The 19,967-nt window shown below is 42.6% G+C and overlaps 1 protein-coding gene across 2 annotated transcripts in view; it reads right to left on the bottom strand.

Moving 5' to 3' along the window:
* OSBPL10 (oxysterol binding protein-like 10) overlaps nucleotides 1-19,967 on the bottom strand; it is a 221,625-nt gene that overhangs the window by 119,682 nt on the left and 81,976 nt on the right. For both annotated transcript variants that reach the window (XM_012720407.1, XM_004676357.2), the window contains exons 2-3: nucleotides 16,991-17,166; nucleotides 14,000-14,079 (exon numbers count right to left, since the gene is read on the bottom strand). In XM_012720407.1, the coding sequence (XP_012575861.1) occupies nucleotides 14,000-14,079; nucleotides 16,991-17,166 (256 nt within the window). The remainder of the gene's footprint in view (nucleotides 1-13,999; nucleotides 14,080-16,990; nucleotides 17,167-19,967) is intronic.

Genomic DNA, 19,967 nt, shown 5'->3' with positions numbered 1-19,967 from the left:
ATGAAAGAATGAATGCATAAATAAATAAATAAATAAATAAATAAATAGATAAATAAATAAATAAATAAATAAATAAATAAATAAATAAATAAATTCACATGCTACCATTCTCATGTTTCTCATGGCATCTAAAACAAAGAGAAGGTGTGTTTCAAAAAAATAATTCTCATCCCAATTTCTCTTACTCGTGCTTTTAACCCTAAAATAAATGAGTCACACCTGCCTCCCAAAAATGTCCAGTGTACCACACATTAAAATGAAGATGGGCGAATGTACCTTGTTTTTCTTTAATCACTTATCTGATCAAGTTACTATTATCAGTTAGGGACACTGTAGGTCGCAAGTAACAGGAAGCGGGCACAGTCACCATCCACTCTTGTCAGCTACCATTTGTGCAGTGACTGTGGCCCAACTTAGTTAATTAACTTCACCCAAATTAGCAAACAACTCCTTTGGGGTCACACAGCACTTTGCATTTATATTTCAACTTGAATCTCTTGTTCTGCCTTATACTTTTATTGAATTAGCTATTAATTCAATAGGTAATAGCCACATGAAGCAGCTAAACAGCAATCAAGTGGTCTTGGTCCCTAGCACAAACATAGTACTAGTCCAAAGAAGGATTTTTTGATGTGTTCTACATCAAGGACACAGACCACTGACTGGAAAAAGTTCTTGAAATGTCCAAGTTCAATTGTTGTCTGTTCCTCCTTTTCTTGGGAGTCTCTGCTATCCAAAGGTTCAGTTTGTTTGGCATGCTAAACTATAAAAATAGCCTCAATACTTTAAAGGTCTTCTCATCAAGAAGCAAGATTTTGGGCCCTCCCTGGTGGTGGAGTGGGTTAAAGTGCAGCACTGCGAAGCTAGATGCAGCCGCTTCAGTGTGAGCTGACCCACATGACACAGTAAACCTCTCCTGTCTCGCCTCTCCCCTCAGCAGTGTACTTCGTCAACCTGCCTATTCTGCTCCCCACTGTCTCTGGTGAATCTTCTCACCGCCTCTGCACCTCTGGCCTGCACCCCAGTTCTACATGTATAAATAAATAAATGTTTTTTAAAAAAGAAGTGAGATTTCCTCTTCAAGAAGTGAAGCTTGTCTCCCTACCTCCTAAATTCACTCAGCCTTGTAATTTGCGGTGACCAAGAGAACACAGTATGAAAGGGACAATGTGTCAGTTCCATATCCAAGCTTCAAGAGACCTTTCAGCTTCTGTTCTTGCTACTTTTGGAACCCAGTTCAACCACACATGAACATAACCAGAGCAGCCTGTGAGGATGAGGAACATGTAATTCATTGAACTCATACCCTCACCCCCTTTGCCAGCCAACAGCCAGCCAAGTGAGTGAGGTCATCCACCAGTGAATAAGGGGCCCCAGGCCCCCTTATACCACCTAGAGACACACAAGCATGACCAAACAGATTCAACTGAGCCCAGTGCAGAAAAGAAATACCCAGCAAGATAATGTTATGGTTTTAAAATATTAAGCTCTGGCATATCTGCTACAAAGCAATAGATAACTAGCAAAGATTGGAGGGGGTAAATTTATAACACTGAAAGCAAGGATGATAAGTTTTTAGGATTTGAGAATATCTAGTCCTGATCTTACTTTAATAAAAGAAAGCCAAAACCCAGAAAGGCTGGGTAATTCACTGTGAAACACACAGACCAGAACCAAAGGTTCCCCTACTTAAAGTCTCACTGGCATTATACTTAAGCATAAATAATACCCTTACCTGGGTTCAAAGGTCTGTCTACTATGTACTAAAAAATGCCTACTTAGAGACTGTAAAGAGAATTATAACATACATTCCATTAATTATGCAAATGATCTTATGAGAGATTCACATATACTTTCATATGCCACATACACAGATTTCCAAGACTACTATGTGAAAAATGCAAATAAAACCAAAAAGAAAATTAATTTACAAAATATAAGATGATTTTTAAAACATGGGCCAATTTCCCTCTCTTGCCCACAATGTACACATGCATATGCCTAGAATGGCTTGCTCTGGAATTTGGGGAAGGGGTAGAGGGGAAGAGACAGAGGGTACCGCAAAGAGCTTCTATTGTGAAAAGGAGCAAATCAAAATTTTACTGTGTGTACTCCACCACATCAAAATGAGCTTGTGAGATTAAGTTCTTCCTTCTCTTCTCACAGAAACAGAGGGCGGGGCCGAGCCCAGATCACTCACACAGCACCTTCAGAGTGGAAAAGCTGGCAATTAAACTATTCATCATCACTATAATTATGATATTAATAGCTACTTTGATTAAGCCTCTCAAGTATTAATACACTTAGCCTGCCATATCTCCTTGAAATACAAGAGGGGAAATCTCCACCTACTTTACAGAATTAAAAACTGAGGTGCAAAAAAAGAAAATAGCTCAAGGTGAAGACCATCAGAATCCTCAAATTTCTCCACTCTCAGTCATGATCTGCACTCATGAATGTGGTATGCATGCACGTCAATCAATTAGCTAACAAGTAAAGCACTAACAACATGAGGACTTGACATCAAAGCAGTTAGCAGAGGTCATTATCTAAAGTGGCAGCAAGACTTTATAGGAGGAGAGTTAGGGGTTGTTTACAACCTTGTTTCAAAAATCAATTCCCTAGTAATATGCCTTTGTATTTCAAAAGTCAGACTGTAAAGGCATAGCTCTTCAGTACTGAGGGAAAGCATTTTCATGGCTTCCCAGCACAGAACTCCTGATGCCCTGGGAGACCGCATCGATGCTGCCCAAGGGAGAAGGACTTCTTCCTTAGAGCACAAGGGAGAGCTGAAAAGTCAAAGAATCCTTTCAACCCAGCCCCAGCTCCCAGGACCCACTTACCTCAGATGACCAGGGGTGAGGAAGCTGGCAAGAGCCTGTGTCTGCATGCGCCCACAGGGGGAACATGCAGGAGGCACCGCTGCTGGTCCTTACAGCGGCTGAGTGGGTACAGCCCATGAGGAGGGCCAGAAGGCCCCTCTCAGCCAGTTCCAGCACAGCTCATGCAGGCTGTCAATTGTCAGTTTCAAAGCAACATCCCCTCCAGTATCTTCTCCACTGTTAAAGCAGTACAGAGCATGGCAGGGAGGAGGGGGAATAACGCTTGAGAAACATGATCCACCTCTTCAGCAGTAATACATGCCAGAGGTACCACCTAGTTCTTCCAAATGTGGTGCAGATTCCCACAAAGCAGGCCCAAGAACCAAGGGTCTCCTTTATTCCATGGCTAAGCCAGGGATTCCCCCAAGTACAATTCCTGCCAGCCCAGCAGAGCAGGACTAAGGACACATTCTTGCTTCGCTGCTCAAATCTCTCAGCTCCCAGCTGCATCCCTCACTGGGGGAGCTGTCTGGGAGGCTCAGAGATGTGATGGATGGGCTGCCTCATCGCTGGCAAGAGAGCAGGGCCTTTCCCAAGCAAAAGTCCAACTGCAACACAGCCTCACCAGCCCTGCTTCTCCCTGTACACACACACACACACACACAGACAACTCTGCAGCAGCAGGGGGCAGAAGAGTCACAGAGGAAGTGTCAAACATGTGAAATATCTTCCAGTCTCATTTTTTCATGTCAGATCCAGGTGGCCTTTTGGCCTTCTGAGCCTGTTTCCTATTCTGCAAAATAGAAACCATACTTTCCTCACAGGATTGTTGTGAGAATTATGACATGGTAATTCCCAACTTGGGTGAATCTGCTCCCATGAGGAAATATTTGGCAAAGTCTAGAAACTTTTTTTGATGTCACAACTGACAGCAGGATGGGAGTTCCTGGCTCACCTGTGAGGGTACAGCCCTGGCTGCAGCTGAACATCTGGTAACACTCAGAGCAGCCCCCTCACGCGCGGTCAAGGTTGATAGACCCTGGTATCAGATGGTATATTGGAAGGAACTTATAAAAATACAGTGCCCAATTTAGTACCATGGGGAGAAAACATTTTCTGTGGTATTAGAACCACTGTTTCTAAAGGAAAAAATACTTTTCTATTGCCATTTATATCAGTATATGAGAAGAATTAGAACGGCAAGCCTTTATGCTGTAAGCTGTAAAGCAGTGTCACGGACAGTGTACTGCACACAGTTGGCACACATTTATTAAGTGTCTGCTGTCCAGTGCGTAGGAGCCTGAGCTCTTTAATTCAGAGGCAGACAGACCTGCCAAGTAGCAGAGCTTGAAGGGGATAAAAAAAGATGCCATCAATATAAATTGCCAAGTAGATAAAGGAAAAATAAACATTTTAAATACCAATAATAGGTGTCAGCAACCTTTTTCAGTTGCTGATCTGGCCAAGGAGGATTCAGAGGGAAGAAAGATTAATGCAAGTGCTAAACACTTACTGGAACTCAGAGTTCCATTTTAAGTGTCTCGGTAGCCTAACCTTAGGTAGGCTTCTTGATAACCTCCCTAGGCTGTGGTGGGTACTAGGCTGTGGAGGGTAGGTGTCAGGGAAAGGTGAGGGCAGCGAAAAGTAGAAGATGATGGCGCTAAAGCTGGCAGCAGAGAAACAGGTTTATCAATTTGCAGCATGGGCAAGAGAGGATGTATGTCTGTGACTGGCAGAACCCAAACGTGCAAACTGGAGACAGGGGGAGGTTTACCCACACCCCCAAGGGTTACGTGAAATAGTGACTATTAGAGTACCCTACCAGCTGCCTGGTATTCTGATCAATTGTCATATAGTCATTGGCACAATCAACTTATGTATGTTCAAAAAGTATTACTGAGATCTACAACCTTCTTTCATGATAAATACATTACCTCTCGACACAGCTATTTTTTGTGTTTTTGTTTCGTTTTAGGGTGGCAACAAGACTGCCCAACCACAAAGGTCAACCTTCAGTCTGGGGGTAGCTGATCTCTGAAGCTCCAACCTTCTGAATCTGTTCCTCTCCCTGCCCTCCCAGATTCCTATCCTACCCAATGTGCCATATAAGCCCGAATGAATGACCCTGAAATACCTCCTTGCCTCCAAATTTTTTGCCTTTCAAAAAAACCACTGATTTCCTTAGTGGGTAGTCTCAGCTAGATAAGAGCAAGTAAATAATTACTTTCTTTAAACCTCCTAGCTAATAAGCAAATGATTGATGGAAAATTTCTCCTAAAGGATTTGTGCATAAAAAAAAGTTATCTTGTTTAGGAAGTATTAGATAATGCAAGACTTTTAAAATGTTTTCTATGAAAACTATTTCAAATGTACAGAAGCTTGCAAAAAAAAAAAAAAGAACACTTATGTCCACTTTTATCCAGTTTCACCAGTTGTTAACATTTACCCATTTCTTTTATCTTCGGTACCATTTCTACTCTCCCTCCTCTCTCTAGACAAGCATGTACACACATAATCATAATTTTTCCCTAAATGATTTTAGGGCATTACATACACCATGTGCTTTCACCACTCAATAGTCACCAAGTCAGTGTGTCTTTCCTTAAAAATTGGTATTTTCCGGGCCCTCCCTGGTGGCACAGTAGGTTAGAGTGCAGCACTGCAAGCTAGCCAGCTGCTTCAGTGTGAGTTCAATCCCCGCCCCGGAGGTGACCCACATGGCACAGCAGACCTCTCCTGATCCGCTCGCTGCTCCCCTCAGCAGTGCACCTCGTTGATCTGTATGTTCTGTTATCCACTCTGTCTCTGGTGAATCCTCTCACTGTCCCTGCATCTCTGGCCTGTACCCCAGTTCTGTACAAATAAATAAATCTTAAGAGAAAAAAGAAAAGAAACTGACCTTTAAAAAATATATAGGTATTTTCCTACATAAGTGTGCTTGTTGGGAGTAAAAATGACAATTCAGACAATATGCTCAGAGTTTCCTACCCTCCCTCAGATCAAAACTCCTCAGAGCCTGTCTACATAGAATCACCCACCAAAATTCTAGAGAGAAAACAGCAGCTAAACATTTGGGAAACAAGTTCTATTTACATGCAGATAAGTGGTGAAATAAATTAGTTCCACTTAATCAAAACTACCCCTTTCCTCTAAGTTTTTTGTTTTTCATTCGAGTATCACTTTAAGCTAAGATACCCACACTGGGTAGCACTCACACTCTCCCCTGGGGCAAGACAAGCAGCCTAATTTGAGAATTATGCTTGAGAAGGTATGCAAAATTGTTGCACTTTATTAAGACAATAAAAAAAATCCCCAAACTTTATTGTTTTAATAAAACCTGTTCCTAAGTTGTGTTTTATTTACTTAATTTGATGGTGTGTTTAGGAGGGTGATGTTTTACACTTAGCTTTAAGTACCCAAAAGGTAATTATCTGTGAAAAATTCTACAAGAAAAATGACACTGAGTTTAATATAACACGAAAGTGAAATTGCCCAACAGCAGAAAACAGGAAGACAGAGCCGAGGGAAGAGTAAATTCTCGGATAAGCTTGTCTAACGTTACTTACTCAATTTTATCAAGCTTAACTCCATGCTATTCTATTTATCCCTCAGACCTGCCTCACAAGATAGGAGAAAGCACTCTCAGGAGGCCCTGCTTTTGAACCTGGGGCACCTTAGCACCCTAGGTATGAGTGGAGATAGAGTTTTTGTTTTTGTTTTCACTTTTACCCAACAGTTTGGGGAAAATAAAACAGTTTTAAGGTATTAAGTCAGCGTAGTGTGTATTATACAGAAAGCATCAGGAGCTGAGTTTCTGACAGGACTGAATGGTGTTCTCCAGTGGGCAGCTCTGACCCGTGACCCACACCCACCTCCTCTAGGGGGTTGGCACACACTGCCACCTGCTGACCAGCCTGCTCAGAGGGTCTGGCCGGCACAGCCTTTGCTAATCAGGAACTCAGCCCGAACCCACAGGCTTCAGCTGAGCAAGAAGCCACTCATGTTCATTATTAATCATGGTTTAATTCAAATGGGGGGAGGAGACACTTCCCCTAAAGAGCATTCAACTTTGAACACTTCATATCCAGTAAAATCAATCTGAGTAACAAAAATAGAAGCCTAATCTGAATTGGCAGGAATTTGGAATTATCAAATATCTTCAAGGACATTTGGTTTTAAGACTTTCAAGGGATGTCTATCATGAGAGGCAGGTTCATCAGTGACAACCCAGTGAAAAGCTGCTTCCTGCAGAAAAAAGACCAAACTGACTGTGGTCTCAGAGCACCACTCTGTCAAAGAGCGCCAGCTACCTTTTTAATTACAAACATAATTAACCATTTGTGTACACACATACACACACATGATGTATACAAAAACTTCAAAAAGTATAGTGAAGGATACACTAAATCCCTGCTTTCTTTCTGAACCCCCAGTTTCCCTCACCTCTGGACAACCAGTGTTACTCCTGTGTGTTTGTCCTTTGCTTCCCAATCCCTTTTTAAAAGCTTTTCATCAATTTCAATTCTTGATTTTTTTAAATGTGTTTTTAAAAATCTCTTCAATTCAACTCACTTATCAGAAATACACCATTTCACAGAAGTGCAGCACTTCCAGTCTGGGGCAGTCTGACACTGGCCCTTTACGGGGGTGACCACTTCCTGTGGCCCAACTTGGCCAAGTCCCCGTCAGCCCCACACCCCTTATGGAACTAACCTAGCAACTGGCTGTACGGTCAGAGCAGGACAGATATGATCTCATTTCATCCTCACCACACCCACAATTTAGTCTTCATGTCAACAATGACTATGATCTCAGGTTTATTAGATGAGACAGGGGGGCTCTGAGTAACTTGCCCCAAGTGGCATTCTGTGGCTGTTTTTGAACCCCATACTTGTTCCCCTCACAGAGTAGGATTAATCACTCACCACAAGATCACACAATGTGAACCATGCCAAACTGGTAAGTATGGATTATACCAGTGCTTTCTGATATCAAGAACATCATTATTTAGGCCTTTTCAGGCAGAGTCATTACAACCAGTCTTGAGGAGATAGTCTTAGCTCCTACTCCTGAGTGGCCCCATCTCTAACAATGAATCACCTTCAAACATAGAGTGCTGAATGGGCTCGTGATACAAAACTGGTATTTTTCAAGTGTGTAATATTATTTATCCCTACAACTACCTGACATGGTATATGGTGGATGCCATATACCCATTATTTTGCCCAATTTATACAACAGGAAACTAACAAGGAGACACAGAAGAAAGAAGACACACTAGGTTACTCCAGATCCCATATCTAGATTGTACCCTAGACACAGTCAGAAAGCAGGGTCCTTTGATTCCAACTCTCTACCCATAATACCAGATGATCATTTGTTCTCCAAAATTTTGCTTATTTCAAAAAAGATAAGAAAAACGAAGGCAAGCCACAGTATGGGAGGAAATATTAGCAAATCATACTTAATAAGGTTCTTATATCCATAATACATAAAGAAATCTCACAACTCAGTAAAAAAGATTTAAATAGACAATTTTTAAAAATATGAATGGTCATTAAGTACATGGAGACATTCAGAATCATTCATCATTAGGGAAATGCATCTCTTCGTGTGTATAAAAAATCTTCAAATACTTGACCTAATATAAAATACAATTATAAGAGATTTGTTCAACCAATTTTAGGAAAACAGATGTGGTATCTTGAATATAGTTTAAGGAACCCAAGGCCATACCACCACTGTCTCTGTTACTATTACTAGTAGCAGGGACTGAGGAAAGAGGACACAGGGCTTTAAATGCTCTAGGTGGTTTATACCACCATGTGTCATCACAGTGGCAGGTTTTTGGAGGACAGAACTGTGATTCCCCCAAAATCCCCCACACACACACCCTGTGAAATACACGTAAATACGGGTATACGTGGGAGTGCTGGCATAAACAGAATGCAGACTGTAGACAATCCACTCTCAGCCAGCAGGTCAGGACAGTATCATGTAAGTAGATGACCCTTGAAAACCACAGGGGACTTACCACGTGAACACCAGAGAGGGGCAGGCATTACTAGCAAGGAACCAAGAACAAGAACGAGAAGTGCCCGGGGAACGTCCTGTCCCAACGCTGAATGCAAGAGGTGGAGAAGGAGCCTGAACTATGACAGGCACCCAAGGCCAAGGACAAACGTGGAGCTCTGTCTTAGGAAGCAGGTGCTACTAAAGTCAAGAGGCTCCGCCAGCCTTCCCTGGCGCCCCCGCTTCCTGTCACAGCCCAGACTAGATGTTTTCCTGGCAAACAACTGCTGCGGGAAGGCAGGTAACAGAAGCCACCATAAGGGAACACCAGGACCTGCCTTCAGACAAGGTGACAGAGAAGTGGGCATGATCCAGAGAGTTGAGCCAAGGCCAAAAAGCAGAATTCCCGACAGGAAGGGAAGAAAGGGAGGACAGACAAGGATGAAGGAAGCATCTTTCAACCTGTTTATGTAAAAAAAAAAAAAATGTCCCTAGTACAAGAAGACGTTAAACTAGACTTTGGTAAGTTCTTACCAAATCTTGGAAACCACAAGTGTTAACAGAAGCCTTGTCAGCCTTCCCAACTGGGCTCTGTGTCATAGAAAAGTTCTCCATCTCTGCTGTCCAGCATGGTAGCCATCAGCAGAATGTGGCTCCCCTGGGCCCTTGAAATGAATCTGAGGAACTGAGTATTAAATTTTATTTCATTAATGTAAATAGCTCATGTGGCTACAGCCTCCTACTCTACACACAGTTCCAGAGTCTACCTTTTGTCCTTCTCCCCTACATACAGATTTTGGACAAGAGAAACAAAGGGAGTCTAGATTCCTTTCCTACCTTTTAGCCATTCCACTACTTCTGAGTTAGTGCAAATTATTTGACTAGGCTTCAGGTTTGATTAGTCATAAGAGAAAGAAATTCAATGTCATTTGTCAGATTACCAAACTCTTAGCATTTAGTCAATATGTTACTAACAGTGCCCTTTCTGAGTGTACAAAATGGGATGCTGTTTTGAGAAAAATCAACCTGTTTCTTCATATTGGCATAAATATTTTGGTGTGCGTTTTTATGTAAACAGAGGTTAAGGAGGGGCCAGGATGCTGGACTAACTGGCCCTAGTCACGGCATGATTGCAGATTCTGCAGATGCTACTGGGGTAGTCTCTGCAAGCAGGAGCTTCCTGTTGCGCTCTATCCTAGCCAAGCCTAAAGCACCCCTAAAGCTCTATGACTCACACCCTGGGGCAGCAGAAAGAGAGCAAGTTGTAGACTTCCACAATCTGAATCCTACACTGTTGGCAAAAAAATAAAACAGTAGCTTCCTATGTCCTCACTCTTGACATTTGACTGCACATGTAACATACAGCCAGAGTTCTCCCCTAACTCCCCCATGACAGACAAGATTTCTCATTTCAGAAGCAATCCACAGCTCTCCCACCCCTCCCCAGATAAAATCTCTGGATGTCCTCAAACAAGGGCACCCTCACCTGATAATACACTGGGGCCACCAGCTGAGCCTCCCGACCCAGCCATTCCAATACACTCAAACAGGTACAGAGCCTGGGACCGGCAGCTCCCACACGCAAGCTCTCCTGGGTGGGAGAGGACATGGAGCCAGCCAGTCAGCCAGCCAGCAGCAGCCAGGTGGCTAGGCCAGTCATCACTCCCCAGCTTCCTTTCTCACCACCCAATACCCTGCCAGGCCCTGATTGACACACTGGGTACTTGGAGGTTATGTGATGGCAACTGCAGAGGATGTGAGTTCCTGCATCACAGCTGTCAGCTGTCACAGGCAGGTTGTGTAAACACACACAAATCCTTCCTGGGCATCAGCTTCCTCAAGCCACAAGAGAGAGAAGGGTGGTATACCCCACTTATGGGGACAAGTCACCCCCGAGTCACCACAGAGGAGACAGAGTTCCAATGTCACAAAGCCTCGGATGAATTCAGTGTATCAGCTATCATTCTAGGGGGTGGGGAAAAAAGAAGTACTTGCAATTTGGGAGCTTCTGGCATGCATATTTATATTATACAATCCTGAAACTCAGCAGCTTCTGCTGCACGGCCAAGACCTCCAAAGACTTATAATGAATTTAAAATCCTGTATTAGGCAATCCTATTCCTTCAAGACCAAATCTGCATAAGACTGTACCCTCAACTTTGCATTTTAATTTGCAATTACCTAGCAAGGACAGAAGCTGTAGACACACAACAATCTGATCTAACTACAGTGTGTTCAGCTCTCCACCCAGATTCCCCAAACTGAGTGTTCTCCTAAATGAACATGGTAGTCAAGTGTTTTCTCGCAGGGAGCACAGGATCAAGTGCAAGCGTCAAATCAGGAACTAGATCATTAGAGCCCAAAGTAGTAAATGCAAAGTTGGAGTCAGATCTGGGATCCAGGAGGCTAGAGAAAGGATTACAAATGCAATGAATATTATAAGCTATTTCAAATGCCAGCTATCGTGGCATAAATTTGATCCCTGACCCAGAGGTGACGACCCACATGGTGCAGCAGACCTCTCCTGTCTCCCCACTGCTCCCCTCAGCAGTGTATTTCAGTCAATCTGCCTGTTCTGTTCTCCACTCTGTCTCTAGTGAGCCCTCTCACCCCTACCACCTCCATTCTCATGTGCATAAATAAATAAATAATTTTTTTGATGGTTAAATTGCAAGCATCTGTAGGTAGATTGTTCTTGACCGTCTACTGGAAAGGGATCTGACTTGCTTATTTTCTCATTGATCAAATAGGCAGGTATGCTATAAATACAGATGAAAGTACTCTCACCTCACTTCCCAAGTAAATAATCCAACAGGTCCTCACTTCAAAATTACTTATTTTGATTATAATATTAAAAGATTATATTCTTTAACCAGGGAATATTTTGGGAAATCAAAATTTCCTGCAAGTAATCTTCAAGTTCTCCCGTATTTATTTTTTCTACATTAAGATGTCTTCACCTTCCCTTGTCTTGGTGATTCATCAAAAACCACTGCATTTCATCTTCTGGTTTCACTCCCTCAATTCTCACTCCCAAAATAGACTCCAGATGAATCAATGATTTAAACATTACTCAACTCACTGGAAGAAACACTGAAGAATGTTTTCATAATTTTGGCACAGAGAAATCCTGTCGACACAGAATATAAACCAAAAATGAAAATATTCATAAATTTAACTACAAAAATTAAATATTCTACATAGAAATGTGTTCAAAATCAGAATATAAATAACCTACTAGGAGAAAATATCCACAGTACAAATTACAGACAAAGGACAAATAAATTTAATACACAAACCACTGCATGTCAAGGAAAAAAAAAAAAGATGAACTAATAGAAAATTGGGTGAAATTTATAAATGGGCTGGTGACATGAGAGAAATACAAGTGGCCAATAAACAACTGAAAATATATTCAGCCCCAGTCATGATTTTAAAAGTGAAAATAAAAATCACGGGATTATTTTTCTCTGAGACTATAAAATACTGTGTTGACAAGAGCCATGGCCGGTGAGCGGGGGAAGCACCTTTACACACAGAGCTGGTGAAAGTACAAATTAGGGCAACTTTTCAGAAGACAGTTGGGCCTGTCTATGAAAATCTGAAGACACACTCTAAGACCCAGTCATTCTACTGGGTCTTAGAGTGTGTCTTCAGATTTTCATATACCTGGAGTACAAAGAGATTTGTACAGATATGTTCATTAAACATCATGCAGTCCCAATGTTAACCAGGGAGGACTTACAAAATACTGACATCCATTCCTAGAATAACAGCAAGTCACCCTGAAAGCAATTCCAACGTGTAATAGGGGAAGCACTTCAAAACAAATTAGTAAGTGAAAAAGCAAAAGGGAAAACAGTATTATGTATTTGTATACAACACAGATGCAGATATACAGATATATCCATATTACATTCTACCGAGACAAACCATAACAAAATAACACACAAAGATCAGTTAGGAGCAATTGTCTCTATAAGAAAATATGGGAAATAGGTGTCCTTTCATTTTATCCCCTACAGCTGTATTATAAAATGTAAAAGGATTATATATTATATAGTTATATATTTACATATATGCACATATACACACATTGTCTTACGAGCTTATAGACAGAAAATTGATTAAACACCTGGCATTGCTACTATAATTCTTGGAAAATAAAGAAGACCAAAGAGGAATAAGCTTTAGAAGTAAGACTGTAACTTCGGGCACCCAGATTCTGTTCCCAGCAAATCAAGAGAAGCGTTACAATGAAAGCGACTGTATTAAGAAAATCATGGGAAATAAAATATCTCTAGAGAGAAAAACAATAAGCAAAACCATTGTGAGGAAATTATCTCAGGTTGCATTTGGTGGCAGGACACGAAGTTTAAAGCAAGGCAGTTTCCACCATCCTGCACAGGTTGGCAGGCAGGCTATGGTAAACAGCACTGTCAGAAAGTTAAGTGTGGGTATTTCCATCAAGCACACGGAAAACAGGTGAAAACTGCAACCAGAGAGAGTAACTAAATTTGAAGTAATGAAACAAACTGGGTAGTCCTTTAAACATTAACAAATACATTTTACAGTTACTTCCTATATTTAATGATAGAAGCCCTCCAAATAATCCATGAATATGCCTATTTTCTGTCTTCCACACATCTCATCCAAGGTCTCAGACTGAATACTGAGAAAATAATTTCTATGAGGATGGTGAGTTACCTGAGAACATTATCACACAGACTGTAGAAGTTCCTTACTGAGTACAAAGTCAATTCGGGGTCCAGGTTTTACTTAAGGATCAATGCCAACCACAAGTCTTTGTGAACAGTAAATCTGACTACTCTGCCTCCATAATGAACTCATCAATAGACCAATTAACAGCTGCCTAACCAGACAACTCAGAAAGCAATAGAAATCTTTCCAGAATCAGTTCCAATAAAGTGTCCACATGCTTCTTCATTCTAACTATGAACAAATTCTACTACTTTTCCCTTGGTTTTAAATTTAAATGCAACCAGACAAGTATGAATTCCATTATTGTGGATAAAACTTAAGAACTGACATGAAACTTAAGAGCTTCATGAAACTTAAGGGCTTCCCTGAAGAAGCAGGCAACTGGGCAGAAGAGCAGACAGCCATCATCCCAATGCCCTCAGGCTTCCCCGGGGGTTACTTACCTTAGAATTCATTTCCATGTGGTATTTGGCACAAGCTCGAAGCTGAGTCACCCAAAACTGTCTCTCTTTTGCATCAGCAGCTAAAATAGAGAAAAGCACTTGCAAAAATTGTTCTAAAACACATCCAACTTATTACTACACCCACTTAAGTGGGTGGGGGGCCCAGGAGTAAGGGGTAAAGAGAGAAAGAAAGGAAATGCAAATGAGGACAGAAAATTCTTCTTAAACCACATTAAAAATGTACTCGGAAATGTCTGTTAGGAGAACAAACTTGCCTAAAAAAAAAAGTCATTTTTAAGGCCTCCCTAATGGTGCAGGGGTAAAGTCAGGACTATTAAGCTATCAGGCAGCCACTGCATCAGTTCACTCCCACGCCAGGGAGCTGACCCACATGGCGCAGCAGACTTCTCCTTTCCACCTGCTGCTCCCCTCAACTTTCTGTTTCAGTAGATCTGCCTGTTCTGCCCCCTACTCTGTCTCTGGTGAATCCTTTCACTACCCACAACTCTGTCCTACACCCCATTTCCTGTATGTGTAAATAAAAGTAAACCTTTAAAAAAAGGTCATTTTTACTTTTTTAAAGGCAGCAGAGGGGACCTCCCTGGCGGCACAGAAGGTTAAAACATAGCACTATGAAGCTAAAGCCACTTCAGCACGAGTTCCCGGTCAGGGAGGTGATCCACATGACCTGACAGACCTCTCCTGACCCGCCCACTGCTCCCCTCAGCAATATACTTCATCAATTGGCTTGTTCTGTTCCCCACTCTGTCGCTGGTGAATCCTCTCACCATCCCTGCACCTCTGGCCTGAAGCCCAGATCTGTATGCCGAAATAAATAATTTTTTTTTAAAGTGCAGTAGAGAAGAGAAAACATGATTATTTTTCAATGCCTCTACCACATGTGACTAATATTATAATCAAAGCACAGCTTTTCAGAATCTTTAGTTATCGGCTGGATGGGACAATGGCATTATTAGCATCTACAAAGGAAGCATTCAGTTGAACCGCTATCTTGTCATGTGTTCAAGGATTCACATTATGATCGGATAGCTCAAGATACCAAATGCAGCCCTTACAGATGCTCAAATTTCCCCCAAAAAGACTTTACCAAGTGCAGAATCATAATCTTCCTTCTCTACTCCCATTTCTCAAATAGAAAATTATTTTCTTAAAATAATTCAGATGAGTAACAGGCTTTCAGAAAATTTAATCAATTGAATTGCATAATTAACTTGCATAAATATTGTCTTTTTCAGTAAATCTCAACTTGAACTTTAAGAACTTAGAATAGCAGTCCAGTCTAAAACCAGGTGAATTTTCTCCTTAATGAACAGGTGAATTTGAAAATTGCCAATTTATGGCCATATCCAAAGCTCAGCACAGAAAATGTCCCCCAAAGTTGTGCCTCTCAGGGTACCACGATTCAATTCTCCATGTTGGGGAAATGTGAAACGTGAGAACTCATGCGCAGGTCCTGTGGGAAGACCCAAAGTCAACTCTAAAGATACAGGTATTTATTAAAGCTAAATTTAGCCTTTGTGGTTATTTCATGTAGACAATACAACTTTGACATTTGCTTTTAAAGCTACCCTTAAAAAAAAAAAAAAAAAACCTGAGGGTTCATAATTCCAACTCAAAAGCAAAATGAAATGGCTCAATTGTAAAATGAGTTGGGTTTTACTTCTGTATGGCTTTGTGTCATTTTATAAACCACAGACCAGGGGAAGGTGGAGCATTAAGCTTTTCACCTGCTATTGTTTCTGCTCTGACAAAAGCAATAAACAGCAACGTGAAACCAAGGAACATATAAATCTAGCTAGCTGGAGTGTACACCACATGAATCTAAAAGAGACCATGAATCTTAGCACACTTCCCAGAAACTGGAAAACTTATCTATAAGCATTTTTATGTCATAAGGTTTTGGATTGTTTTATGGATTCTGAAATACAACCTGCATGTGGGTAATACAGAAACATCAGCTTATTCCATCTTCTGGTAGTAAAACTCTGAGATAGAGTGGTGAAAACTGGACAGAGGTATGACCTCCCCGGTCAGCACCCGGGGCCTAGATGAACTTCTCTGTACTTGCTACTTCCTTGAGCAAAGGAAAGTGCTATGGAAGAGGGCAGAATTATGTCACCCCCAAAACTTAATACAGGTTACCTTTACATGGACTCTGCACATGTGTCTGCGTGTGTACGTGCACATGTGTGCACTGCCAGCTGTGTTTATAAACTTTTGTTATTTAGTAATTTCATTAGAAGAAAACTGACAGAACTATCACAATACAACTACAGCAGAACCCTGGGGGAACAGATTAGCAATCAAATGAAAAGTCCACTGCCAAGTCAGACATTTCTGAAAACCTGTGTGATCAACATGCCCTGCAGCTGGTGGGGTCCACAGTTATGGTTAAACGCTAGGGTCCCCAGAGAGCTGTCTGCACTGACAGGGAGGCCAGCTGGGAGATACCACTGGTCCAGAAGCAAAGAGAAAGGGAGAAAGCATACAAAACAAAATTACACTGGTTGACTTCTCCCCAGCACTTAATATTCCAAAAGATTAAGTAAGATGGTTCTAGAGAAACCTGGGTGAGGGATAGAGAGCACCATGGTCCTTAAAAGGCTTGAAAAGGCTTGCTCTGTCCTTACAGCACAGCCCACAGAGCACTGTTGTGAAGATTCAAACTATAAGGTCAAAGGAAACACATACTGAGTGAATATTAAAAATTGTCAGAATTCCCAAGGCTCAGCGGGCTTTGCAATCATGCACCTTTCCTTTGTCCTTAATTTCTCAGTAAATTAAGACAAGCATCTCCTAACGTCAGTTCCATGTTCCCACCCCAAGGGTAAGAAAGGCAACAACTGTCAGTTTTCAGAGCCCTCAGACACAGCAAACTGCTCAACGCGATTAAACTCCCGCCCAACTGTCACCATAGCAACCATGTGTGTCGCCCACAAGACTGTCTGAAAAATTAACAGAAGTACATACCTCTCAGTTTATACATCTCTCCATTAGCAGAGTATACGACCAGCATGTGGGGAGCCTCATCGCTCAGAGACACTATGGCTCCTGATAAAGACAGGGCTCCTCGAGGCTTCTGGTGTTTGCTTTGCTCATTCACGAAATACTGCAGGATTCCAGCCTCAAAATCCAGTACGAAGTACCTGTGCAGAGGAACCACAATGCATCAACGTTTCCCCAGCCCATTTCTCAGCAAAGAAGACAAGCAAAGGAATCTTTGAACTCAAGGGGTCAAATGCAGGAAGTGAGAAACCAAGTCCCTCCCACGTACCCCATGGAAGTCAGGCCCCTACCACAACCACCCAGGGAGGGAGAGAGGACTTGATTCTTTAAATGAGAATGGACGCAGAATCAGGCCACTCTGAGAACAGGACAGGTCCGTCAGGATTTGGTGTGACGGCCACCACTTCAAATGGGGCCCAGATACTACAGTCAACCTCAGGTGGCAGATTAACAGCTACCGCAGGACACTGCATGCGACTTCACATGTGTAGCTGGAATTCACCCCTGCATGTGACTTCACATGTGTAGGGGTCCCGCACACTCAGGTAGCAGCAAGCTGGACCTGAAGTTGCTTCCAGGACCATGGCCGAGGGGAACCTGAGCACAGGGGGTCAGGGAACTGGAAAGGCTTATGCAACAACCTAGGTCCACTCCAGCAGGCCCTTTCTGCATATCATTTTCACACTTAGAGATGAGAACCCCCCCTCTTTGGGAAGCTGATTTGCCATGGGACTCTACTTCCAGGGTAAAAGAAAAGTGTAAATTGCCTAAATCAAACTAAGCTTAATAGTCTAATGCTGTTTATATTCATCATCTGTCACCTATGAAGTTCACCAAGACAACTTCTCCTTGTTCCCCCAGGTTTGGAAAGTCATTATCTGAGACTAAAATTCTTCCAGTAGCCTAAAGACTCAACAGAACCCCTGCTGACTCTTCCACCTTCCAACCCTCTGCTCCACCCACCTTTCCTCTCTTTCTTCATATTCAGCAACGTCTGCTAACCACAGGACCTTTGCTCATTCTGGTTGCTGCCTCCATCTGGAGCAGTTATTTAACACCCAGCTGCAAGATCCATGGATTTGTTTCATTCAACCATTCAGGTGTTGCCAACACACTAGGTACAGAGTATTGGAGAGGCAAAAAGAAAGCAGGATCCTTCACCAAAGTTTGAGCCCAGAATGTTATTCCCTCTGCCTAGAATGCAGTTCACCCCCCTTCCTGCCTCATTAACTCCTCAGTCATCAGAAACAACTCAAGTGTCGCCCACTTGAGAAAGCTTCTCTGGATCAGGTTAAATATTCCTTGAAATCATTCTTCATGCCACTGGCCCCAGTGGGAGTCTACAGGTGCAGGATCATAAGATTCAACATTTTACTTTCCCCACGAGACTTCATGCGCCTTTGGGACAGGACTGGGTTTCCCACCCCGTGTCGGACACTTTGATAACCTTCAGGTATCAGGTAAGGACACTTTGATAACCTTCAGGTATCAGGTAACCAGTTGGACAAAACTACGAATTCTAGTTTCCAGTGCAGGTGCCAAAGCACCTCAATCACCGCTGGGTTCTCAGAGGCACTACAAACCCAATTTTGATATTTTTGAGGGCCATGGTGACACTGGGCATGGCCCAGACATCGTTTGTTATACTAACTCAGTCATTTTCAGTTTTCCAATCTGCTACTGGGATGCACCACCACTCCTTGCAGTGACATGGTATCTTGGCAAAGCTGGGCTTTCAGCAGCAGCTGGGAACAGGGAAAAGAGGGCAGCAAGGCCCAACAGGATTCCAGGGTTTGAGAAGCTGTGCAGTGCCCACAGGCAGTGCCCACGGGCATACATCCCACCAGAATGTAACTGTGATTATTAAAGAAATAAAAATACATTTATTTCCACTGATGTTTACTACTTTTTTTCCAGTGGCTGCTGAGTTGTTAAGCACACATATGGTTTGGTGCTAACACTGCAGAAATGACTCTTGAACCTAAAAGCAGCACAAACGAAGCCCAGTTCACAAACCTGCAGCCTAATTCATTCTCACAACTCCCTGGAAGACCAAGGTTTTTATCCCTACTTTACCATTATCCAGAAACTAGAAAGCCAACACCCATTCAACTGTGTCCAAGACCCAGACTTGGTCCACCCCACATCTCCTCAAATTCTCACAAAACTTCCCCCACCCCCACCCTGTCACCGCTCCATGTCACCTCACCTGTACCTACACTAGGTAATTTTCTCTCCAGCCCTACAGCTCCAACAGAGCTCCAGGAGCTGACAGCCTGACAACAGAGGTGCTTATCCTCCTCCTCCTGCAGAGCCAGGTGCTTCATCTCTTCTGCACCTGATGCCTCAATACTCCAAATCTCCAGTTCTCCTCATCTTTTCCACTTTTCAACAATCCAAATGGCTGGCTACGGCTATCTTGCCCGCTCCTTCCCTGTTAGCTATTCAGTCACTATCATTAAGATAGGTCTCCACTTTCCTGACTAGCAAGTATCTCAGAGTGTGGCCCCTAAACCAGCAGAACCAGCATCACCTAAGAGCTTGTCTGAACTATAAATTCTTGGCCCCATCCAAGATTGGCATAATCAGAAACACTGAGATAGGAGCCCAGGCAGCCGTACAGTATTAAGCTTCCAGGTCACTCTGGTGCAGCTCTAGTTTGAGAGGCAGTGGCCTAAAGTAGGGACTTATCACCAAAACCCTTCCTTTCTCTTCCATGGGACACAGCCGGAATGCATTCCCTGATTCCCTTGCAGTTAGGTTATGGCCATTTGACTGAGCTTCAGTCAAACTGAATGAAAGCAGAAATAACATAGGCCCAGCCCCTAACATAGACAGACCCCATTCTCTCACTCTTTCCTCCACCACCATGCAGGTTAGGTTCGACATCAACCAGCAAGGCAGCGTGGGGATGCCACTCAGACATAGCAAAGACAATGAG

This window comes from Condylura cristata, unplaced genomic scaffold (assembly GCF_000260355.1).
Source record: "Condylura cristata isolate star-nosed mole 26May11 unplaced genomic scaffold, ConCri1.0 scaffold00004, whole genome shotgun sequence".
In the NCBI taxonomy this organism is placed as follows: Eukaryota; Metazoa; Chordata; class Mammalia; order Eulipotyphla; family Talpidae; genus Condylura; species Condylura cristata.
The sequence above is the reverse complement of the archived record's forward strand: the minus strand, read 5'-3'. Positions and strand labels throughout refer to the sequence as shown.